The following is a 26,458-nucleotide window of genomic DNA, read 5'->3' as shown; positions in this document are numbered from 1 at the left end:
AGGCTATAAAAACAAATACTGGAGAACCTCCAAAAAATCTACCTACCCCACCTACTCTAAAGTTGAGCGTAATCGGAACCACAATTTATTTTGTGGCTCAATCGCAAACACAGCCCTACTGCGAGTATCATTACATCAACGTCCTGCGACAGCTTATATGTTGAAACAATAGTTTTACTTACGGCTATAAGTTAGCTGATAGCTTGCTTTCCACAGTCATATTTCAAAGAAGTCATTTCACTTGCATGATGCAGGAACGCTGGGGGAGTGGCGCTAACTCAGAAATATTTGTTACTATTGACATACTCGTACTCATAAACACTGACAGTGACGTCATTGGTATTAATTCTCCTTTAATATAAACCTTACATACGAGGCACAAACAAGTCAACAAACTAGATTTATTCATAAAGTAATTTTTATTAAAATCCTCAGAAATATCACTAAACAGATACTGTTGTAAAAAGTGACAGACAGAGAGAGAGAGAGAATGACAGAGTAGTCAAATTGATGTGTATAACTATCACATGATCAGTATGTGCCAATCGTTGCTTTTACATTGTTGTCAACACCCAAACACAAAAACCATTAAGTTTTACTCCCTGGTTTCTAACCTTAGTACCATGATATAATAGAAATATGAGACCATATTATTTCATAATTAATATAGAGATTGACATAAAACTGTACAACATTTAATAAATGTGGATCGGCATGAGCACGTCATACATGGCTGTCTGATAAATTTGACAAGCCATCGAAATAAACACAAACAAAAATTAATACGAAATATGAAATGTGTATTATATAAATCTGATATCAATATATCTAAACTAAATTCAACTGACCATGCACAGATGGAATTTCTATTGACTCCAGAGGGGTCAATTTTTGTCATTTTTAATGGAAACAAAAAACCCAAAATTAGTTCTTTTTCACTTTTTAAATTTGATGAAATATCATGCATAATTAGAAAATTGTGGGGAAAAGATGACTGAAAACTGGTTAGAATACTCTTGTGTACCTGGTGTGTGTGTGTGTGTGTGTGCTTTACAGAAGGTTTTGAATTACTGAATGATGATACTGCAATGATGTGATCTGACAACGTTATGGTGGTACCACCTCTACGCCCTCACAAAGCAGGATAACACTTTTCAAGTTGTAATGGTTGACACTAAGGGGGCTGGTTGATCAGATCAGTTAATTCACAACATATTAACATGTGTAATTAATATGCATGACCATGCAATGAATATGCATAACCATGTAATTAATATGCATGACCATGTAATTAATGTGCATAATCATACAATCAATATGCATAACTACACATTTAATATGCATGATCATGTAATTAGTATGCATAATAATACAATCAATATGCATATCTACACAATTAATATGTATAACCATGTAATTAATATGCATGACCATGTAATTAATGTGCATAATCATACAATCAATATGCATAACTACACATTTAATATGCATGATCATGTAATTAGTATGCATAATAATACAATCTATATGCATAATCATACAATCAATATGCATAACTACACATTTAATATGCAAGATCATGCAATTAGTATGCATAATAATACAATCAATATGCATAATCATACAATCAATATGCATAACTACACATTTAATATGCAAGATCATGTAATTAATGTGCATAATCATACAATCAATATGCATAACTACACATTTAATATGCATGATCATGTAATTAGTATGCATAATAATACAATCAATATGCATAATCATACAATCAATATGCATAACTACACATTTAATATGCAAGATCATGCAATTAGTATGCATAATAATACAATCTATATGCATATCTACACAATTAATATGTATAACCATGTAATTAATATGCATAATAGTGTAATTACTATGCATAAACATGCAATTCAATCCTCTGAATCTGTATCAGTTGAATGGTGCATTATCTGTGAATAAAGAACCAATTTAATACTTTAAAAAAATGATCTTGTGTAGTGTGTGTACCAAATCTGTAATACCAAACTTTTACATATAAATTGTGCTCTCGGTACAAAAAAAAAACTTCATTTGAATGAAACAAACTACTCTGACATCATTGTATAGAAATTCTAGACTAGGTATGATTTTTGCTGGAAAGGCTAATCAGCTGCACTACACCTACCTTATAATTGTTTATTGCTATTATTAAATGTGTCGTTAACAAGATGAAATATCAGCTTTCAATCTAACTGACATGCATAAATAACTGGCTTTTTGATCAAAAATGACATGAAAAATTCAGTGCTATAAAACTAACCGAAATAAAACTTACACTTGCGAATGTAATTTACTACAAAAACACCTCATAATTCAAATGAAAGTAACGTAAATTTTGTTGAACACCTATACGCTGGGCAAAAAGGCAGTTTTTAAATTTTTTGACACACTTATTTGAATGTAATGACACGCACGTTTGTAGAAAGATGTGGCACAATGCCCTTGGACATTGTAGTGTACTAATATACAAAAAAACTTTTTTTCAGAATGATTATGTGAAAACTGACTGTCAATAAGTCTAAATAGTACTATATGCTGTCTTGCAGCTAGCGATAGGGAAAAATTACAAAAATAGTGTTCATTCCTTTCCAAAGTTTACTGAACCCTTCTAAAATATACCCATAACACTCTTTGTCACAGATCTTGTATTTGTCATATGTGTTTTGAATTTTGAATTTGGATTTTTATTGTACATATAAACAGTTGTCTTTTTATGACAAATTTCAACTTGACAATATTTTACTAGTAAAAGACATTGCTATACATCTTCCTTACATTTATATCTCTGTGTCTTTAAGTCTTCCGGATATTTTGTTTGCCACTTCTATCTTGTAATCTTGGAAACTTTTAATTTTCACACTTTTACTTTATTCTGCACTTTCAGTAAGCAGTTATCTCTTGCTTCAAAATTTGAGTTATTGCCAAAATGACATTAAACTTGTTTCCCCAAAAGTTCACTTGTTCAAGTTTTTTTTTTTTTTAATCTTCATCCTCTCCACCATACATATCTGCCAGTTTCTTGAATTGTGGGCCCAAATCCTTCAAGTAATCATAGTTCTGCTCAGACTCTCCAGAACTGCTGCTGTTGAGGGAACTCAAGCTTCCAGCTGTTGACCCTTCACCTTCATAGTCATACATACGCAGTGTATCATAAGGTGGTACATCGGGGTCATCATCAGCGTCATTCTGTCTCTTGTCCAAGAAATCTCCAATATCTGGTAGCTCTGTGTGGGCAAAGCAAATCAAGTCTAATTTTAGAAACTAAAATATCACATCAAAATATCTATAACAAGAGACATGTTATGGCATTTAAAAACATTTTGCGCATTTTTGTTGAAACTTTCGTAGATGCAGAAATAACCTATGGTGACATCAAACAGTATAAAGTTATTGATTTTTTTCCTTTGTAGACTAGTTCTTGTAGACTTTTGTGTTTTGAAAAGCAAATATAACCATTGTACATTTTGTGTCACAGAAAAATATTTCTGACACGTGCTTTGTTGGCATACTAAACAACATGAGCTATCATTGTACAGCTGTTTCAGAAAATATAATTAATCTTCCATTTCAACTTGAACTATGCAACTCCAAAATGGATGTCACTAACAATAACATCTACTTTGTCACGGGAGTATATAACAAATGCAACCATGGCTTGGATAGCCTGAATTAAATGTTATTTTACTTGACTGTGTTTAGGACACTTACCAGCTCCTGGTGGCAGCATTGGGCGTGCCTTACGCCGGGGTTTTTCTTCCACGGGTTCCCTATTCACAGGAACAATAGGGCTTTCCTCAACAGGTTTTCGCAATGTGTTGATATCATAGGCATCATAGTCTTCCTCACCACCACCTTCATCATCGTAGACAACGATGTTCTCGTGCAGGTCATCATCAGGTTCAACGCCAAATGCCAAGCCTGGTTTTTCCCTCTTTCTATGGAGTCTGTACACCACAAAGGCTAAGGTCAACACTGTAGGAAAACACAAGGCGAATCAATAAATTATGATAATACAGAACACTGAGTATAGTTTCGTTGATTGTATATGTAATCATGAAGCAAAGACAGTACAGATCAAGATTTACTTTATAATTGGGCTAAGCATTGGGCATGCTCAGTGCTAACATTTGACTGGCACTAACAGCTCAAAATCAATGGGAAGGGTTAAAGGGCGATATTCCAATCCCGGGTCATCGTAATACTCTTATCATAGCAAGGCTTACATAGGATAATTTCTTTTGTTCTGGACCAAATTCTTGTATAGCTCAGCTCTGCCAACAAACAATTATCACACATAGATTTTAATCCTAAACTGAAGTGAGGCTTTTAATGGCTGTACCAACCCAAGGCTAACATCAGGCTTGCCCAATGTTAACATCAGGCCTTTTACTGCCAAATAGAAGAGATTCTTGAGCTAAACTGATTTCTAAAAAGTGACAACCTTCCCACATTGGATGTTGAAAATAGTCAGCTTTGATGAGTTTGTCACAGTGTTTGAGACAGGCTCATGTCCACTGCGAGTTGACTACAGAAAGAAGGGTTATACTCACAAAGTAAAACACCTATGCAGATCAAGATTGCAATGAGTGCTTCCAGACTAATGCCTGCTGCTCCAACTTGAGGGCGGACAATGCCTCCTGGTACACATGCACCATTTTTCAGGATCAACCCATCAGGACATCTGAAACAATTTGAAAGAATATGTTACCCAATAATCCACAAGTTATTGTCACTCCTGGAGATTGGTACTGTGGAAAAAATGATCAGTGAATACCACCAGTGTGCACTACTGTGAGCTCAAGTGAGATAGTGTTGGCAGTTACACAAATACTTGGCAGGAATAAAAGTGAAATTCATATAGGTGAAGCGGAAGTGATAAGAGACATTGCTTTCATTTTGTCATCTTTTTTTTTACATACCCTTCAGGAACATCAACAGCTGGAAGAACACAGTCATTCCCAACATGGAGTAACCCAGGTAGACAACTAGATATTACAATAGTAGGTGAGGGAAAAGACAGGACAAAAGCACAATATAAAAAGTGAGATAGACACAAGAGAGAAAGAAGTGAGTTTTATCAATATGAAGGGGAGCATGGTGCTTCATTTTTGTGCTGCAAACTGGGAAATTATGTGCAAGAGAAAGGATATGGTTAAAGGATTTGAAATACATTGTTCTCATAATAATTGTGCTGGGAGAGAACAAAGAAGCAGACTACATCATACATGTCATTCACAGTTCATCCACAAGGCATAATTTTTCTGTTTAACATGTCAAAATAAGATTATAACCATGTAGATGTATGCCCTTGCAGTGAAGCTATTCATGGCCTTTAACTATACACAAAGAATAAGGATTTGATGATTCTTGTTGATAGAACTATGGACAGGGGTGAGGAAATTTGACTTTAGAATTCAGATGCAATTTAGGAAATTTTGCTACAAAACTCATATCAGGATAGTTTCAAAATTTAAGGTGGCGGTACTTTCACGTGCACACATGCTTGCTTGCATGCATGCATGCATGGCAGTTACGTTGTTCCTTCTACATGTATGAATTTTAAGGAAGAAATATGACAGCGAATGCAGGCAAATGATACATGGCCAAAACAGCCTGCATGCAAGGTATGCGGGTCAGGGTGCCGCCATGTATCGGCCAACCCATTGAGGATGGAGAGCAACATGGCATATCTTACAGTCTAGATTGAACAGAAATTAAAATGAATCACACATGGTGCTCTGAAATTCAAGATTTCTCATCATGCGTAAACTATAGCCTGTTCACTGTGCTATTGAGATACATCATTAGGTGGCCACACCTCCCTAGCCCTTGTTGTATCAACAGTTTATTCTTGAGAATAGTTTAAACTGGTTCAGGTAACTACACCTCCAAAAGTCATTATCAAACATTTGTATGTTAAACTTTAAAGGTGATTCAAAATGCTCACATTCACTATCGCTAATTTGCTAGACTACATGTTTGTGAAATGCATTCTGGTTTTAAAACTTTTCAAAAGCGTCTGCAAACACCTTAAAATGACCTTTTTTCAGTCACTTCCCTTCGGATTTACTTCGAGAGTTTTCGGGTATTTCCGGTCCCACCTAGACCACGGGATTTTATGACGTCATAGAGAGACATGGTTAGCACGTAGCCTATGACGAGCGTAGTCAACAGGTGAATAAAACTCAACAGCATTGTGAAAAAATACATTGCTGGTGGTTGTAATAGACATCAGTAAACAAAAACTACACTCTACATGTCTTATTAACCAACATTTACCGATATTTACTCACACTTTCTCACTAATTGGCAGTGTCTGTGGGTATAAATGCTAAAATATTATCTCCCCATATTATGGCAAAATAAATCAAAACGGCTAGACTACAGTGTAGATATACATAAACACTTGTAATGTCGCTCCCGTGTTTCAATTTATTTATCTGATTTTGTTTTATTATTTGCCGAGGAGAAGCATTACAATATCTTCGACAGGCATGGCGTCGACAGCATATTATAGCCCACTATACTCGACTATACTCACTGATGTCGCCTTTTGAACGGCGCATTTAGCAAAAAAGTAAACATATTTATCTTGAATAAATATACTAGCTATTAGATTGTAAAGAATTGAGGAAATTTCGTGAGTTTAGTGTTGTCATTTACATGACTTTTGTAACTCGTCTGGAAGAAAACTTGTATGGTTTCCCTTGTTGCGATATCACTTAATTTAATGCAACAAGCGGCCTATTTAATATTCATTAGAAGAATTCTGTAACGAATCATGGTATTCGAAGTATACAGTTTAGGAAACCAACAAATCAAATATCGCGATGTGTTCATGATATTAAATATGATTGGACAATATTGACGTCGGCAATCAAGGTCGTGACCCCAGCACATGGTTATGAAAGAAAGCCTGCAACTAGATACTTGGCTAGCCACGTCCGGTCCAGTTTCTCAGGGTTTGTTTTGAAGTTAGAGACGTTATTTCTGTACGACTTGAAGAATTTTACAATATATCTGATTGATAAATATGGATTACATCAACACGTGGATAAATTTAACCCGACACGAATGTGCGCTGTGCTCTCCCGATTCCATACGTACATTGTACATACACTGCTTCAGCTTTGATCGGCGGAACTATCCTAGTATAAGCTTACTGCCGCGGCCGCGGTGACTGCACAAAACTTGACAACACTACCCCTCTACCGATATATAATAATCACCTGTATACCGTGATAAAAACAAGCAATAATTCGAGTCCCCAACAAGTCGATGAGACCTACTTCTGTTCTGTCCGAATGCGAGTTTCTTAGGTTTTATAAGGGTTTCAGACTCGGACTAGAGTATTACGCCCTAGACAATAATAGATGTAAACTTGTGTTCACAAGCCAAACATGTGACAATACAAGACCACAACGAAAACTGTGAAAAATTTACAGGTCAGTCTCATTTTATATATGGACAAAAAAATTAGGTCGGTCACAGTTCCATTTACATGATGCAATGACTCGGAGCGTACTTCCATATGCTGGGAGCAAATCGAATCAATTAGTGTATTATGGGACCAACAAATATATTGTGGCACATGTCCCGATCAATCTGATTAAAATCTGATGTTAGATAGGCTGGTTTTCCTGTATTTACCTTTATTCCATCGATATTGCGTCTTTTACGTGATTTTTTTTCCTAGGCGAACGCCTGCGGCGATCACTCTGAACAAAACAAACGTCACAACACGATGAATAGAGGTAAATAAGGACATCTAGCCGCTTTCACCACATCGGATTTTAATCAGATTGATGTCCCGAGACGCCTTCTTGAAGTTTCCCATTGGTATTCTAATAGCTAGTATATTTATTCGAGATGAAATATGTTTACTTTGTTGTTAAATGCACTGTTCAAAAGGCGACGCGAGTACGATTCGGCTAAAATATGCCGTCCTTGGCCCGGGATGCCGTCAAACGTCACGACGGTATCGTAATGCTCTTGTCCGCAAATAATAAAAAATCAGATAAATAAAAGTCAATGAATGTGAAGCACGCGACAATACAAGTGTTTATATATATCTAGTCTAGCCGTTTTGATTTATTTTGCCATAATATGGGGAGATAATATTTTAGCATTTATACCCACAGACACTGCCAATTAGTGAGAAAGTGTGAGTAAATATCGGTAAATGTTGGTTAATAAGACATGTAGAGTGTAGTTTTTGTTTACTGATGTCTATTACAACCACCAGCAATGTATTTTTTCACAATGCTGTTGAGTTTTATTCACCTGTTGACTACGCTCGTCATAGGCTACGTGCTAACCATGTCTCTCTATGACGTCATAAAATCCCGTGGTCTAGGTGGGACCGGAAATACCCGAAAACTCTCGAAGTAAATCCGAAGGGAAGTGACTGAAAAAAGGTCATTTTAAGGTGTTTGTAGACGCTTTTGAAAAGTTTTAAAACCAGAATGCATTTCACAAACATGTAGTCTAGCAAATTAGCGATAGTGAATGTGAGCATTTTGAATCACCTTTAACATAATCAAATGTGAATTACTACACTAATATAATCGTTTGATGAGAATTCCTGTGATCATCTCAGCAATGCGTGCTCATTTACATAATAACTAATTTAAATATAATAGTCTGACTATAGTTGTCATGGTAGTGGGCACTGCACACTGTGATCAATCAGGCTATTGGGCGACTGTTTTCAATTCACAATTACCAGCTTTAGAACTATTCTTAGGACAAGCTGTTGATACAAGGGGTGGGAGGTATGACCAGCTCATGATGCACCTCAACAGTGCAGTGAAGAGGCTAGTGTACCCAGGTACCTATGATATCTGATATAAAACTGTTGACATCCTAAGCGTGGTACTTACTGACAGTAGTAGTAACTCGCTGTCATCACACATATAAACGGCGCTGAACAAGGATTTCCCACACAAAGGTTACAGCCTTCCGTGACTACTTTTGATATCGCTACTGAACGTCCGTCTTCTGTTTCACCATCAAAACCTATGTAATAGTTACTCAAACGAGCGTCTTTCATACAGCCTGTAAATTGAATTCAAATATATCAATAGAGTTCTACAGAGTTGCATGTATCACTATGTAACATTTACAGAAGGGAGTGGAGAATCCGCCTCCTCTGGAGACAACACTAAAACTTAACTGAACATTTCTGAACATAGCATGACTAGAACTGCATGGTTCTGTGTTGAATGATTTTACTTTTTTTTTAGCACAACATTTTCATTATTGTTACCTGAAATATAATTTTACCATCTAAGTGCATTGTAAAAATAATAACAAACAGTCGATTTCTGGTCAAAACATTGGCATCCTCTCCATGCACTTAGTTAGGGGTGAACAAATCCACTGGTCCTGGGACTAGCAATTTTTTTGGGCAGACCACGCAAATTTTACCTTGTCTGGTCTGTCGGATCAGTACCTTACTGTTAATACCTATGTTAAAAAGTCGTCTGAATATACAGATTCATAGCTAAGATTTAATGTTTCACATTAGCGGGACCTGGGACCACTAATTCTTTCAGCAGGACCACTGGATTTTTTTAAGGCACTGGTCCGGGGACCACCAGTTCACAAAATGATTTGTTCACCCCTGCCACTACACATGCATTACTATAGGCATACATGAAAATAAGTGACCCATTTTCGTTCTATTAATTTTAACCCTCTTATCATGAGGTAAAATGTTATTACGGGTACCATATATGTAGAAATGTGTGCATTCTAATTTGAATCACTAAAAACAAGCCTTCATAGAGGACATAGCCCCAAACTGGTATGTTGTATGGCAAAGTTATTATTTGATTTAGTCCTAAAACAATTTGACATGCATATGCATCTCACATAGTATGTCACCATTGTGCCAGGTTTGGTTGAAATCAGTTGATGCATGCCAGAGATATGGGGTGCACACATGCATACACACAGCCACAAATGTACTAGTGCCCCCCCCTCCCCCTCCCCCTCCCTGGTTAAAATGAAAGAGGGTTAATTTGCACTCACCTTGAAAGTCATCAGTCACTGTGTTTGAATCGGTATCCATTATACCACCGATCAGCAATGATTTAGGATCAGGTTGGAATTCTCTGTATGTACCCTGTGTATCTTCTACAGTCCTTGTACCACCACCTCCATCAACCTCCAACTTGAAATAATTACCATAACGTTGGAGACGTACAATGTGATAGTTTCCATCATTTATTGTGTAATTTTTCAGCTTCAGTTCATACACACGTCCAGCATCCCCAAGATTGTAGGTGGCTGTGACAATGCCTTCTTCAGTCTAAATATAAAGAACAAAAATAGAAAATCCACAGTCAAATAAACGGAACAACCAGATTCTATAAATGTGTTTTTATATGTACGGTATGTTTAGGCGTAAAAAAAAAAAATATTGTGTGGTTCCGATTATGCTCAATTTTAGAATTGGTGGGGGTAGGTAGATCCCCCCCCCCCCCCATGTGTGAGTGTCTAGTTCAGGCAGTAATATGTTCAGTTGTTTTTCACATGGTCTCTGCAATATTAGTTTCTTCTCATCAGATGTACAGCCATTACAGATTGGAAGAACAGTTTTATATTATGTATTTAATTTAATATCAGTTTCTGCATGCACTATTTCTCGTGTGACTACACAATTTTCTCAACTAAATTTGAGTCTAATTTTACTGATGAACAAGCCGTCATTTACTTGACATAGCCAGCCAGCTCCCCCCCCCCCCCACAACTGGTGTGTAATATGGTAATGTTATCGTCTAAATTTGAATGGTGTCTCTAGATGCAAACCTGTGAATCTTGCCCCCTGGAGACTAAATATATAGATAACTATACATCAAATAGTATAACACAATCTGATGATGATGCGAGTACTCCAGTGATGTACTCTGGTATTATGGTGTTCTCTGCAGTCATACTCTCTCAAGTGATGTGAGGTGACAGTGCAGCAAAAAACACTGCAGATGTGTGTACGCACGCACACACCAATGCAAGTAATTACTGGAGTGGTATATACTGAATGTAGTATACTTTTCATTGCATTGTTATTTTTCGATTAACATAGAAATAGACAATTACAATCAATAACTATTTACCTTTATCGTGATGTATCTTGAGCCAAGGTCATTTTCAATATGCCAAATAAGTTCAGATTCATCACTTTTTGTTTCAACTATGATTTGATAATCAGATGCATATACATCTGCAACAAGACTTGAATGCAGATCATATTCTACATAACTATTATCTCCAAAGTCATAACCCTTGAGTTCTGAAAATCAAACCACAAAGAAGTTAGTAATACATTGAGATTATAAGGTGTAATGTACGTGATATTATAGTCTTGACATCAGACCTCAGATCTGTGCTTGGGAGGTTGATAAATAAAAACCGAGGATGACAGTACCGCTGGTGCACACCCTCGACATTTCCTTTGGTGCTATGCAACGGGTAGTCGGGTTGAGTTACCAGAATTCTCCAAGGGTCTAGCAGCTATAGATTAGGTATATACAGGTTATAGATAGGAGTCTTTCAATAACTGAACAGTTGTAGTGAAAGTGGTTATAAATTATCAACACCTTAAGTGGTTTGAAAAATATCAACACCTTAAATGGGAAATAGATTATTTCTAAATTATGATCTTGAGTTGTATACATGTGTATGTGTATATTGTCATAGTGTAATTAATTCAATCAACTCACCTTGGTCACATGTTTCACCAGCATATCCAGGATCACAGATACAAACAAAATCTTCCACATCAAGTAAACCTAAACATACACCATTCTTACAAACATATTCACCATTATTATCATAACAAAATTCGTCAGTTCTTGGACAGCCTGGGTCACTGTTCTTCTCTCTGCCTGGAGTTGCCAAGTCATAGATTTTGCTATCTTGAATGACATTTCTGATACATCCATTGAAGCCATTTGCTTCAGTATATCTAAAGTCAGTTGGGTACGTAAAATCAACTTCATCTATACCTCCAAGTTGTAATGGTGTGTTGACATTCAGAAATCTGTAACCGAAGAGGTGAAGATATGTAATGGATTTTATCATGGAAGCACAAAATACTGACACCATTTTTTGTCAAGGGTGGCACAGAGGTAAAATCTTGATGTATTTCCTAGGTGGGTGTGCCCCATTAAAATTATTCGATAATGTATAGATATCGGTGCAAATTTTACCAAATTTCTATCCTCTATTACTGGAGTTCTAAAACCTTAAACAAACACACTGACTATTACATGTATATGATTGCAGTCCAACGCAAACAATAAAACTTCAAGGGGAATTCCACTTCAGGAAATATTTCATAACTATGGTTTCTGGTCAGTGGTGTGTCATGATTTCACATCACAGAATTTTCGCTCGGTTGCCAAAAAAAACACCAAAGTGAAACTCTTTTTCACCTTGATTCTTCTTTCTATGGAACACCATTGCATCATGGGTCTGAACTGACATGATTATTTATTAGATATACACTGAATATTCATGACTCCTAAGAGCTTACTTCCTTCACATGAATAGTCATGAATATTCAGTGTGCATCTAATGATAAAAAAATCATATCTGCTGAGACACATGACGCTATTTAGTTCCACTGAAAAAACAATAGAGGTTTAAAAAAGTTTCAATTCTGTGTTTCTATATGTCCATACCTATTTGTGCCTGGGGTGGTGGTGTCTTTTGCACTTTTACAGTTTGATTCATCTGGATTACTCTCTGATGTAGATCTGTCAGCATTCTTACAGTGATCAACAATGAACGTCACTTCCTGTAAGGCAAATGTAAGTAACTTTTATTTTTAACAAAATCAAACTTGTAAGGTGAGTTGCTACTAAAAAATCACACACAGCATTGACATGGTGTTTGAACTATATATTGCCTGCAGTTTGTTGAAGGCATAATTTTTACACTTGTGAAGAAATATTTTTTTTTTTAAATTTAACCAAACTTTTTGCTGTACAGTTATATTCACTGGTATGAAAAGAATACCTGTAAAAGGCAATTACGATGGGTTGGTTGGTTGCCCTACTGAGGCAAAAGTGTTACTTGTTTTAACATAGAATACACCTTTCAAGTTTCAAATAAACTCTTTCAATTTCTACTGTTACTTTGTTCAAGAAAACTCCTCAGTTAAAATCAATTTAAAAAAATCTGGGCTCACCATACAAATTTTTCAAATAGAGTTCAAGATGATATCAAAATTTAGTCATTTTTTAATCTAATATGGCCATAGAATCCAATATGGCCGTGGATCCAATATGGCCGCCAAATACTGTGTTAACTTTATGGGGAAAGTTAGTGATTTGGATTTCCTAAACAAGACAGTGATTGCCCTAAATCTTAAAAATTGTTCCAATGGATCAGGAACAAATATTTGTATGGTAAAAGTTGGAGCGAACTTAAGAACTTTCTGGGTATTTTGTCCCCAAGGCACTTTCCAAAGATTTCTGACTATGTGCTTGTTCACAATTTTGACGTGTCTATGAAACAAAGTCAGGTGACACTTGTACATAGATACAAGGACAACAATCTATTCTGGTGGAAGTAAAGTTTGACCAAGACAAAACAGTAGATTGTAGAACTTACTTGTCCTTCTCTTACAACTTCAAGTGTATGCCACTTTTCATCGTTCAATGCTGGAGAATTGGGTATAGGCACAACTTTTGTTCCTGATCCTAAGTTTATGTAGAGTATTGGTTTACCCTGCACTAATTCAATAGCAATGTAGTCTTCAGGGGCATTTAGGTCTGATGCCACCAAAGGACCATTATACAGGAGAACACCATTTGCATTGGCTGTCAGGAACTCAATACTAGTACGTGTTTCTAAACACTGTGATAATGATTGGTACCAGGCATAGCCAGATTTAAAGCCACGACCTGTATCCTCACAGTTAGGACCTTCAAACTGGTGATCACACTCACAACTGTAAATCAATAATCGTAACATGATATCAAAACATATTTCAAGAATTTATCAACTAACAAAATGCAACTTTTGGTTTAGTTTTAATGTGTAACACAGATCTAACATTAGTAACACTAAATGTTTGTCAACGAACATGAAATAGTTTTTAAAAAAATGTTCCAGGTGTATATTGGCACAGCTTTATGCAACTGGTAGATAGTATATGTCACTTTAACCAATCCATATTAAATAAAGTAGATGATGAATAGAACAACTTACACATATCCTGATGGAGTATCAATGCATGTACCACCATTCAAGCATGGATTAGATGCACAAGGTCCTCTCACTGTTTCCTTGGCACCACACACACACTGAGCTGTTTGGATTGTTGTCACAGACACAAAGGTGTCTTCACCTGCATCAACAACAGTTGGGTCTGTGATGGCAGTGAAGTAATTCGTACAAGATGACTCGCAAATACCTTCATCTAGACACATGTCAATTGGCACCATACCAAACTTGACACCAAGTCTGCTCTCAATCTGTGAATTGAATTACATCCATATTAACCCAAAAAAAAAGGTATTCATCAGATGTATGTAGAAAGAAGAAAATGCCTCAGCATACATTTTTGAACATGAAACATCTCATATTCAAAGAGGAACCAATTTCTGGAAATATAGGTATTTTCATAAACTTTGGGACATTTCATGATTTCGCACCACATAATTTTCGCTTGGTTGCCAAGAAACACAAGAAACACCAAATTGAAACTCATTTTCACCTCTGTTGTTCTTTCAGTGATACACCATGCCTGATGGGTCAATTCATTAGATGCACACTAAACATTCATGACTCCGTACAGCTTTCATCCTTCAGATAATATTTTTAATAGTCAGTATGCATAATATGAATAATCATATCTACTAAGACCCATGATGCAATGGTGTTCCACTATGAACAATAAAAGTGAAAAATAGAGGTGAAAAATAGAGGTGATCACAATAAACAATAGTGGAGGAAAAGAGTTTAAATGTTTCTTGGCAACCAAGTGAACATTATATGATGTGAAATCATGAAATAACACTCAAGAACTGACAGGTAATGAAAATCCCCTTACTTCATGGAGTGGCATTCCCCTTTTAAGATAACTTTTTTTGTAACTGGGGAGAACTGAAAGTTATAACTTTCCCTTTAAAGTACTTACAAGATCTTTATTCAGTAATACATCTGTGTTCATCTTCTCTGGTCTATAATATGGAGATCCATGAGCTGACCAGCGTACATCACACATGTTGTCTTCATCTACCACATTTATAACACTGAAGATATCAATATTTTCTTTTTTAGCCCCAAGAACGTCAACGAGAACGTCATGAAATTTGTCCTTCATGCTAGGATTGCCTGATATAAAGTTTTCTGCTGATACTTTCAGTCGAACTGATCCAGAACTGAAGACTGCCTCTTCTGGAATTTCTTTGACTATAACAATAACTGTAGAAATGACAGGATCCCATGGCTCCTCATGGACTTCAACTTTAAAATCATACTCTCCTTCCTTAGCGTTCGCTTCAATGTAAATGGTGCCAGTATCTTTCTCAACCTGTAAAAAAAAACAAGTTCATGAAATATCCACCAAGTGATGTTGTTTTACACAGGAAATACACACAATGTCATATGTCCATATAATTCCAGATAAATGAAGAGCACCGACAAAAAAAATTTCTCAAGTAGTTCAAACATAATACACTATTTATACTCTTGTTACCTGGCTCTGAGGGCACTAGTAGAAGCCTACTACCTCAGAGGCTGTCATGCAGTAATTATTTCCCTGAGTCTGATAGCAGAGGAAAATTTTTGCTACATAAAATGATGAGGGGTAATATGATGTCGACTAGTGCCCAAATATGGCAAGGCAATATGTGTTTTATAACACATTACATTCCCAGGCATGTATTCTTTCCAGAGTGAAAGCAAATCACTGGTGGAACTATAGTCTTGTCCTAAGGTAATAGTGCCCTAGGGAAAATAGAAATGAATACTGCCCTGAATATGCAAATTGAGGTCACTATAGGTCACTAGTTCATAGCGTGTGACATGGTCTAAACCAATCACTGAAGGCTGTATGAAAATGATTTTATGAACTTTACGAACCTGTCCTTAATCCCATCTAAATCGAAATGTGTAAGATTTTCAAAAGTTAAAACATCAAATATTAGGAAATTACACAGAAATATTAAAGTTGAGTTAAATAACATATGAAATATTATCCTTACCGAAAACTGTGAAGGTGCAGTGCCAACTACTGTATACTTGATGACATCTCCTTTTACCTCATCAGCATCTTCAGCATATACTTCTCCGATTGCACTCCTTGGAAGTTCACCTGAAATGTCATGGATATCATCTCCATAATTTAGTATGTGTACACAGAGTGAAGTATCATGGATATCGTCTTAGTAATTTAGTATGTGTACACAGAGTGAAATATTAAATATCATAGATATTGTCTCATTGAGTACACACAGAGTAAACAGTTTAGAGTATTACGCCACGACATTAATGTATTGAGAGAAAAACAACACTTGACTCTGTTAATGATGAACAAGACAATTCGCACTTCATCCAGTAATTACAAAATTCCTCATTTCAACAATACAATGCAGCAGTAAGTCATAGATGCAACAACTTTTACTATAAATAATATCTCGAATCTTGCTATACAAACTGTTGATAATTGAAGTTGGAATTCCATAGTACTAATTGATTGCCTATTCTTCAAGTCAATTATATCGCACAAGTCGATATATGTCAAATTTCATGCAGTTGGGTCCATTAGTCGTTCAATTGATCTCATTACCTCCATCTCTTTATGCTTGAATTGTTCATCAGATTACATTTTTATGATTCAGTTTTAATCATTCATATGATATTTGAAAGATAGCATTCAAATCCCATTCCAAATATATATAATGAACCGAGTAAAATAGTTATTCAAATGACATCTTTCAAAGGCATATTGTTGAAAGTGATTAATAATACAAACAGATAAAAATAGTCCGTTTAATTCAGTTATGTCACTCTTTACTAGATAAGCTCTTGATAAGCTAGTAATTCAACTCTGGAGACATGGTCAGCTGTGTATTAAGGCATGCGATGTTGGAGCGCCCTCACACATCGGTCAATTCCTTTTATAGCGCATGCTGGTGAGGGCGCCCTCACACATCGTGTCAACCCCTTTCACGGGCAATGAGGACAGAGTTGTATCTTGCAGTCTAGATACATATATTATGAGATTCAGAACAGGGCTTGAATGGCTGCTTTTGTCAGGTGTATAAGCACAGGTGACAGCGATAAAAAAAAATGAACCCATGTAATACACAGGATGATCGAAGTGATACAAGATCAAATGAAGAACTAATAGTACCCAACATAATGATTAGACTGATAAAATCATTTCTGATATGGTCACTTTATCTCTGTTTGTTTCCACGCCACCTTTTATTTACAGAAACAAGTCACTAGTAATACGATATAATAGTCAATGTGCAGTGCTTCAATAATATAATGGTGTTAATATAAGAAAATTAAATTTCGCCCGTAGGTTGTTAGAAAATCAACGACAACAACAACAACACAAAACTGCTACAAAGGAATAATGGATTCCCTTCAACCATGATAGTTTGGGATACACAAAACTGTGCAGAAAAGGAGCAAAAATTTGTTAATATGAGAAAAGAAAACTCAATTGTATTTTTAGAACCAAAAATCACCATTTCACAGTTCCACTGAGTACCTTACACCTGCCCTTTACTACAGAGTGTAAAGAGTCAATAAGGGGGAATCCTGCATGTACAACTCTGAGATACATTTTGATAGGTCATATCATTTACATGTACATTTTGATTGGTCATATTATCAACATGTGCATTTTGATTGGCCATAGCATTTACATGTACATTTTGATTGGTCATACCATTTACATGTTCGTTTTGATTTGCCATTGCATCTGATATTGTTTTTCCAGTCAACTCGAATATATTGATAAAACTATCAAGTATCAAGTGTACACAAAATGACCTCTGACCCTGTCAAAATGTTACCCCATAAGTGACATCTGGTGCATTGAATAGTATGGAACCGGGAAATGACACAAAACACATGACATGACAAGTGTTAGCTGATAAGTAAAGAACATAAGAGTACAGTTCAAGATCATCTTTCTGATTTGCTATACATGGTGGCAATATATTGTATGGGGCTAGAGGCAGTAATTAACCTTTCCAGTTGCAAACACAAGCTGGTGAGGCATTAGTGCCAGCCTGGTGTTAGCACTGCACTAGCTTTATGTTAACACTGGACTGGTAGAGGTATTAACCCTTCAAGTTGCTAGTATATGCTGGCAAGGCATTGCCAGCACAGTGTTTAACATAATGCACTAACTAAGCTAACCCAATGCACTATGACTAGTAGTCTATTACGAGCCAAGTCAGAAAGTAAATCTTGATCTGTACTGACATCCTCTGTAACTTTCCATATGATATAAAACAGTAACACATATTTTGTACAATATAAAACTACAAATATAATTCCTAAATATCAATATTTTTTTTAATTGAAATTTAAAACCAAATCTGTTGGAAATTTTGTGAACCACACAATGCAGCAATTTGATGTTTACCATTTTCTGTATCTACAAAGTTTACATGTTATTGATGTACAATTTTTTACTTGACGTAAATCATAATTTGTACTTGATAACAAAAAATGTATGTACACTGTACAATTTCAGTCTTGACTTGAAATGTCAAGTTACAGAGGTCATCATTTTGAGATTGGTCGACATGGTTACTGTAACATAAACATGAACGCACAAAAACAAGCATACAAATGTACACAATAGCTTTGATTCCATACCTCCTGAGCTTGTACCTAAATATGCATGTAAGGGACAGAGAAAATAGCAAAAGGTTGTCAGGTTACTTGTCTGTATTTCAAACTGGTGATGGTTACAAGGCCATTCTGGTATCTGATACATGATTGCATAGTAATATTAACATGTAGTGTGTTCTGTTTTCATGTTTAGACAGTTAACACAAACAAATTTGACACTATGGACACCTCTAAAATCACTGTAAATTGTACAAGAAACCACAGAATGAGAGATCGAGAAAAGGGTCCTCTCGGCAACTTTGCAAGAGAAGGCCCATTGCTCAGTCCACAGGACACTATATTCTTAAGCATTGCTGTGATTGCAAAAAATAAAAATAAAAATAAATACATAAATAAATAAATATATAAATAAATAAATAAATAAATAAAATAAATAAATAAATGAAAAAATAAAAAAAGGAAAAAAAAAGGAAAATGTGAAGAAAATATTTTTTCTTTCTTTCGATTTCAACCATATTTGGATAACTTTTGTATGATATTCAATAGGGTAACATGAACTTACAAAGTTGTCAAAGTTCGCCAAAACTGTATCTAAACCTAACTGTTGTTGTTCTTACCTTTATAACTGTACACATTGATTGTTTTTGTTGCAGGTTCTGGAGCATTATCATTTAAATCCCCGATTTTAACAGTCAATGTCCGTGTTGCTGATAAACCAAGTGTATCCGATAACTTTACAGGGATGTAGTAAAAGGCAAACTCCTCGCGGTCAAATTCTTTCTTGGCAGAAACTTCAAGCATTTCTGTAAAAAAAAGAGGAAGATTAGTTGTGGTTACTTGTTATGTTTACGCTACATTACTTTGTATTAAGGGGTCTTATGTGGATTTATCAAACTATACAAGTTATAATTTACAAAAAAAGAGCCACATCCAGCATACACGGAATGTGACAGTTAGATTTTTTAAATATATTGATTGATTCACATTTATCAACGGGATGAATTGATACATTACCCACAATGCAACATGGTTGGCTTGACTGTGGCCTCACAATCCAAGTGGTCACACTCTACAAGTAAAACCACTGCCCCTATTGGCCTTTTCACTACACATTCTAAACCATTGACTTCGCCAAAGTATTCTTTAATCTAGTGTTATATAGCTGTTTCATTTGTTTTCATTATGAATATGTTCACAATGTCAGCTACAGTATTTAACCCTACGCTAAAGGAGTTTGTAGAAATTGGGGGGGGGGGGGGGGGCAGATTGTAAAGTGGCAAAATAATAAATAATTACAGCTAAAATGAGGTAAGCTTCATCTGGCATGGCATTTAATACACACCCTCAGACAACTTACAGCTGAAATGAGGTAGGCTTCATCTGGCATGGCATTTAATACGCACCAGACAACTTACAAAATGGCTGCCAGGCAGCCATATCGGATTGTATCATGACGAAAATGGATATGCACATGTATGTCATAGAACACTGTGCTAATACCAACTTTGAATGAGATCTGTTCAAGCATGTCTGAGTCTAAGCTTTGGACATGGAATATTCGCAAACAAAATGGCTGCCAGGCAGCCATATTGAATCATATCACGACAATAATAAATATGCACATGTATGTCATATAACACTGTTCTAATAGCAACTTTGAATGAGATCTGTTCATGCATGTCTGACTTATGGCTTTGGACAGGGAAGATTCGCAAACAAAATGGCTGCTAGATGGCCAATATAGTGGCCTATTAAAAGTTGGCAATGAAGGAACGACACTTACGATTATTATCCACTGATTCAACTGCAAACAAGTCAAGAATGTTATCATCATTAACGACTTCAAAACTAAATGGCGGACCATTGACAGAATTGTCATCACGGTCAATAATGGTGACTTCACCAATGTAGACGACTGGTTTTGTGTTCTCATCCACTGTTAGATCATATCCAGGAAGAAACTCGGGTGCATTATCATTGACATCGGTAATCGTGAGAGTGAAAGTTGTTGTGGCTGTGTTGTGCACTTCGAAAGTTTCCCCTGACAAAAAAGAAATATGACAGATAGGTTACATGATTATTATATTTAATAATTATTACATGATACAATTAGATGTTATTCCCCAATATTTTTATTCATTCAGCCAAGGGAAATACGAGTGACCTAAGGGGTCTTTGTCACTACAAGTCAATGATATACTTAGGTCATGACTCATGACGTAGACGTGCATTGTCGTGACATAGATGTGTGTTGTCATGACGGAAAACAACCAGAGTATGTATTCCATATTTTTCGTTGAACCTGACTTGTGCATGGTTTAATTGATCAGACAAAGCAATGTCAACAAACACTACATTAAAAAAATAGGATAAAGTCAACTTCCAAAGTTGGTAAAAATTCAAACTTTGATCAAGCAGATATCACAAATAAACATTATCCCAAACAAGTCTTCAATTTCCACGCAATGTACAGATACAATCAATATCGCAATAAACAAAATAAGAATCTCCACAGGATGTCAAGTTCCAGCAAGACTATGATATGATTGTTTAATTAGATAGATACACACGTTGTATTCAAGCTAGGGAGCATAGACCCTCCACTAACAGGATAAACAACTTTGGTATTTCCTTTGAAACAATGTTCATTTGCATATGATCACCCCTTTACTGATAATGGTAAACTTAGATGTTCAGTCGCCATGAAAATCTCACAATACCATGTAAGTCACGCGATAACTCTTGCGAGACTTTCCTACTTCTCATAAAACATGGGATAAAGTTGGTGTGGGGTCTATGTAGGGAGTTAGGATTAGATTATGAAAAGGCTTAGATATACTCCCTAGCATGTGTGATTGTGTCATCTAAAATGGGTGCATACTGTTCTACATGCATTCTCATGTTTTTATTGTTACAGAGTGTAAACTTCACATATCTTGCGAATGTCATGATTAAAGTTGTCACACAGTACCTGATGGATTGTCTTCTGCTAGAATTGCAAAAACATATTCCTCTCGATATTGGAATGGATCCTCAAACCCTTCTCTGTCTAAAGCCAATATTGGCATCACAGTTCCATTTGTAGCCCCAACAGTGAAATACTTGGCATCTTCTGGACCTCTTTGAATTCGGTACCTGTATGTGTGACAGCAATGATATATTGGTTAAATGACATGTATCTATAAACACTGGAAAGTCTGCCCTTAAATCTATGGTTGAACTCAAACAGCCTACACACACACACATATATCCATACGCTCAGCCTACACACACACATATATCCATACGCTCAGCCTACACACACACATATATCCATATGCTCATGACTTTTCAAACCTTGTTCTGCCAGTTGCCTTGTAATTCTCATACATTGCTTAATTCTGCCTAAGTTTAGATTAATGTCAATCTGATTAAAATCCGATGTAGTGTACACCATGATTTCTTTTTAGCTGTTACATTTACTATCGTTCATTCCTTTTGTGAGCACTCGTTACATACGGGTCATAGATGACCCACACCAAAATTGTATGCAAATATGTTTAGCAACATGACCACACCTATAGTAACAGCCAAATGATCGCACATATTGCATAGATAACAACAGGGTTGGAAAGGCAATTGCATAATCATTCAGCAAATATCTAGCATGGATCAGCATGTGGGTAAATATTTGTAAAAACTGTACAGTTGTGCTACAATGCCACTGGCGCTCTTTTTTTATAATGTCCCAAAAAAATGTATGATGGCCCAGAAAAATGAAAGTCTTGGGGACTCTCGGGACACTATGTCCCACTCTTTCAAAAGGCAGGCAGCAACACTGGATAAATCATTAACTTACTCAATTTCCCCGAAATCTCGGGATATATCGGCATCATTGGCAAGGACATCAAGAAGTCGTGTCCAAACATCATGATCCTCTGGTACTGTCATTTCATATGAACGACGTCCAAAGACAGGAATCTCATCATTAGCATCCTGTACTAGGACTTCTAACTCAGTACTGGCAGTGTTAACACCATCAGATACTTCCACTATCAGGTTAAACTTTTGTTGTGTTGTATCTTCATAGTCCACTTGCTGTAAATACAAAGAAACACAATCAAGTTGCCATACCTGATGTAGACTTGGACTGTCAATTTACTACACCCACGTACATCTATGATAAATTAACATTATACGTCACCTGTCACCAACCTCACATTCTGATTTATCGAGAGCCCTGCAGATATGCAGCCATATTTTTCACCAACAGCCATATCTTTGCTTGATGTATCATGTGATTACTGCACATCTCCTTGTAAACAATCCTGGCAGACAACTATAAACCCATCTATACACAGCATTTCAAATGTCAAATTTATTGTCAACCGTACAAAACATCACCGTTGTATACATTGTAAGTCTTTGAACTGTCCGTTTCATGTCACGGGAAAATCGTCAAAAATTCTACACAGAACGGCAAAAGTCCAGTGACGGCGAATGCATGGTCATCACACGACATGAACATGAATTCCTATATCCAAATTACCACCACAGAGGGTGCAAAGCATATCACGAACATTTCTGTACAGTTAATGGAATACAGTATACGAAACAACGACGCACTCATTTTTCAGCTGAAGGTTATGATATGCAAATCGTAAACATTATGTCATACTACTGAGTAAACGCGCACTCAGTGATTGGATTATAATGTTAAGGCTGAGATGTAAACAACCACATTACAGTCATCGGAGAGGTATGTGATACTACGCTCAAACGTATAACGCTGATGTGATTTTATTTTGAAATAAAACAGCACTTTTAGACATTCAAAAATGAATTCGTAGTAGTAGGTGACGGTATAAGTATGTTATTTGCCAAATACTGTTCCAAATCTTGCTACTTGGTCATTTTTTCCGGTATAAGGGCTAAGCCTCCGGCTCTCCATTATCACTGGAAATATAACCTCTCGCAGCAAGATATGGAACGGTATTTGGCAAATAATTGAATGCAGAATAATATGTTTATATAGATCTTATTTCTATAGGCACATTATAAACAGAAGACTCAAGATAAAAATCTTACCTCATTCAGTCTGACGAGACCAAATTTGTTTCTGTTGCCGAGTTCAATCCTAAATTTGTTGCCAGTGTTTCCACTTGTAAATCTATATGTGTTTTCGCCTTGATCGGGATCATGAGCATCCAAAGTGTACACAAGTTCATTCACCTCAAGTGCTTCAGAAATGCTTACAGAGTATTTGGCATCGAAAAAGGTCGGAGGGTTGTCATTTACATCATCCACATATATGGTAGCTGTAACAGTGCCTTTACAAAGAGAAAACAGAAAGGAGATATTAATATTGATGCAGGGTGAACTGAAAGTAAGTTGAAGGTATTCAATGTTAAATATAAAAACAGTTCATTTGTTAACTGTAGATTAAAAATTCATACTGTTTTGTCCAAATATCACTGCCAGACTTTGCAAACAATGATACATGCCAGCCAGTGTAAACTTCTACATGTACAGTTTCATTGCTATCTTATGGATGGGCATAACGCCATGGTTCCAAATCAATTGATATGATATATCATGAGAGTGTATGTCATTGAACCTTATACAATAACATCTGAAGATTGGTTTAGCTGAAATACACAAGGTAAATTATTTACTAGACTACTGCTGTTGGACCCCTCGGACTATTCTGCTTTACTTGAAAAGCGACTGGAGGTTGACACTGAGGGCGCTAACCTAACAGATGTATATTTATCACCTTTAAGCTTTATGTGGCAACCCCAAATTACAGATCGAAAGTCTTATACTACAACTTAGTACAAGACTAATTAATTACCTTAGTTAGAAACTATTATTAAACTGATTTAGAAGTATAGAAAAACACATCAATGAGTTTTGTACAATCATTCGCTACACTTATTATCCTGCAAGATAACACAGGTTCTGTAATTACAAGTTACACATTTCTAAAGACTAGAGTGTTTTGGGCATGTCATCGATTCAAATCATCTTGTGCATCTGTAGAGATAGTCCATTTAAAACACTATACTCTGGTTACCTAAATTCTAACCATTTTGCTTGTATATAGGGATTGCAAAGCAAGGGCTAGAATTTGGTCTGCTGTCTGCATGCTACCCAACTATTCTGTCACTCACTTCTGGCCTCAAAACAATTTGTAAACAGCACTCCTAGTGGCCAAACTTTGAAATCTTTTACCTCTCTAACAACTGGAATACATGACATGACATACAATATTTTACTACATAAAAGTTTTGTCTATAGCTACACGATTTTCCCACGATTGATTCAACATTACCTGAAAGGCCGCCACCATCCACTGCTTTCACAGTTATGTAATACAAGGCTACAAGTTCTCTGTCTAGATTCCCAACTTTAGTTGTGACCAAAGCATTGTCATAGCCGATGTCAAAAATTTCTTGTGACTCTGCATTATAAGCATTCTTAATAATGGAATATGTTACACGGGCATTGCCACCAACATTGGGATCATCTCGGTCCTGGGCAACCAATGTCATCACACTTTGACCTGAAAAATAAAGTTTTCAATTCATCAGGCACAGACATTTATGATATATATCTTACAGGATCATAATTTAGGTACAATTAAGTTAATATTGTGTAGAAATATAACCTGACAGCAGCAAAGTTATACATACTTTTTATTCGCTACAAGCTCAACTTGAAAGTTTCTGGGGAATAAAGAATTACGAGTTCACAGATTTTCCTGTTCCAAAAACTATTATAGGATAAACAGTTTTTGAGTGAAATCATACAAATGTGTTATGTTTATACTTAAAAATAATCATGATTTTAGCCCCCCCCCCCCCCCCCCCCAAAAAAAAAAGAATTGTTTCTGGTCCACACGTGCATCACTTAAATACCCCTGTGTCGGTATCTTTTTGTTTTTGTGCCTGTTTGTTCAGCCCATGCAGTCTGCAGTTCCATGGGGAAACACAAAAATAACCCTCCCTACTTCAGTGAAGACAACTGCAGAGTCAATCATGCAAATTACATCTGCGCCCCCACATCTCATACACATTTGCTCTAAAGTACGAAATAAAACGAACAGTAACTGCCATAAATAGTAGACTGAGTGACAGGTTTGTTGAGAATTAAAAAAAAAAAAATTTTTTTTTAAATTCATGTTGTCGCACCACTTTAGACAAAATGTCCTGACCAGAAACAATTCTTCTTCGTTTTTTGGTCTTAACTACACTAATTATTTAGAGGCACTATACTTTTTTTGCACCAAATATATACAATTGTGAACTGAATAATATTCTGTTTGATGTCAACAATGTATCTGGGTTTTTTTTAACTACACATAGCAACAGTTGGTTATTTGGCTAATAGAACCCAGCTATTGTAAAATGGTAAAACAAAAATTGATTTCAGGAAAATCATTTTCCATTATTTTATCTAACTCAATCCAGATATAAATTTCCAGTTAAAGGCACAAGGTGAAAATTTCACCTGGATAACGTTTTTCAAATGTTATTTCGTCCATTCTTGGACGGTGTTGTAAAAAATGTGTGGTTTAATACACGAT

General features: G+C 36.0%; 1 protein-coding gene across 2 annotated transcripts in view; it reads right to left on the bottom strand.

Annotated features, from left to right (window-relative positions):
* Positions 1-390: 390 nt before the first annotated feature.
* The window catches only part of LOC144434517 (neural-cadherin-like), a 52,138-nt gene continuing 26,070 nt past the window's right edge, over positions 391-26,458 (bottom strand). For both annotated transcript variants that reach the window (XM_078122978.1, XM_078122979.1), the window contains 18 exons: positions 25,205-25,435; positions 23,959-24,200; positions 22,730-22,968; positions 21,863-22,026; positions 20,675-20,932; positions 19,509-19,694; positions 16,275-16,384; positions 15,206-15,601; positions 14,275-14,540; positions 13,675-14,014; positions 12,741-12,856; positions 11,778-12,097; positions 11,172-11,347; positions 10,087-10,366; positions 8,934-9,108; positions 4,602-4,732; positions 3,760-4,023; positions 391-3,275 (listed from right to left, as the gene is read on the bottom strand). In XM_078122978.1, the coding sequence (XP_077979104.1) occupies positions 3,031-3,275; positions 3,760-4,023; positions 4,602-4,732; positions 8,934-9,108; positions 10,087-10,366; positions 11,172-11,347; positions 11,778-12,097; positions 12,741-12,856; positions 13,675-14,014; positions 14,275-14,540; positions 15,206-15,601; positions 16,275-16,384; positions 19,509-19,694; positions 20,675-20,932; positions 21,863-22,026; positions 22,730-22,968; positions 23,959-24,200; positions 25,205-25,435 (4,139 nt within the window). In that variant the 3' untranslated portion in view covers positions 391-3,030. The remainder of the gene's footprint in view (positions 3,276-3,759; positions 4,024-4,601; positions 4,733-8,933; positions 9,109-10,086; positions 10,367-11,171; positions 11,348-11,777; positions 12,098-12,740; positions 12,857-13,674; positions 14,015-14,274; positions 14,541-15,205; positions 15,602-16,274; positions 16,385-19,508; positions 19,695-20,674; positions 20,933-21,862; positions 22,027-22,729; positions 22,969-23,958; positions 24,201-25,204; positions 25,436-26,458) is intronic.

The sequence above is a fragment of the Glandiceps talaboti genome, chromosome 4, assembly GCF_964340395.1.
Source record: "Glandiceps talaboti chromosome 4, keGlaTala1.1, whole genome shotgun sequence".
Lineage (NCBI taxonomy): Eukaryota > Metazoa > Hemichordata > Enteropneusta > Spengelidae > Glandiceps > Glandiceps talaboti.
This window is presented reverse-complemented; position numbering and strand designations above follow the sequence as displayed.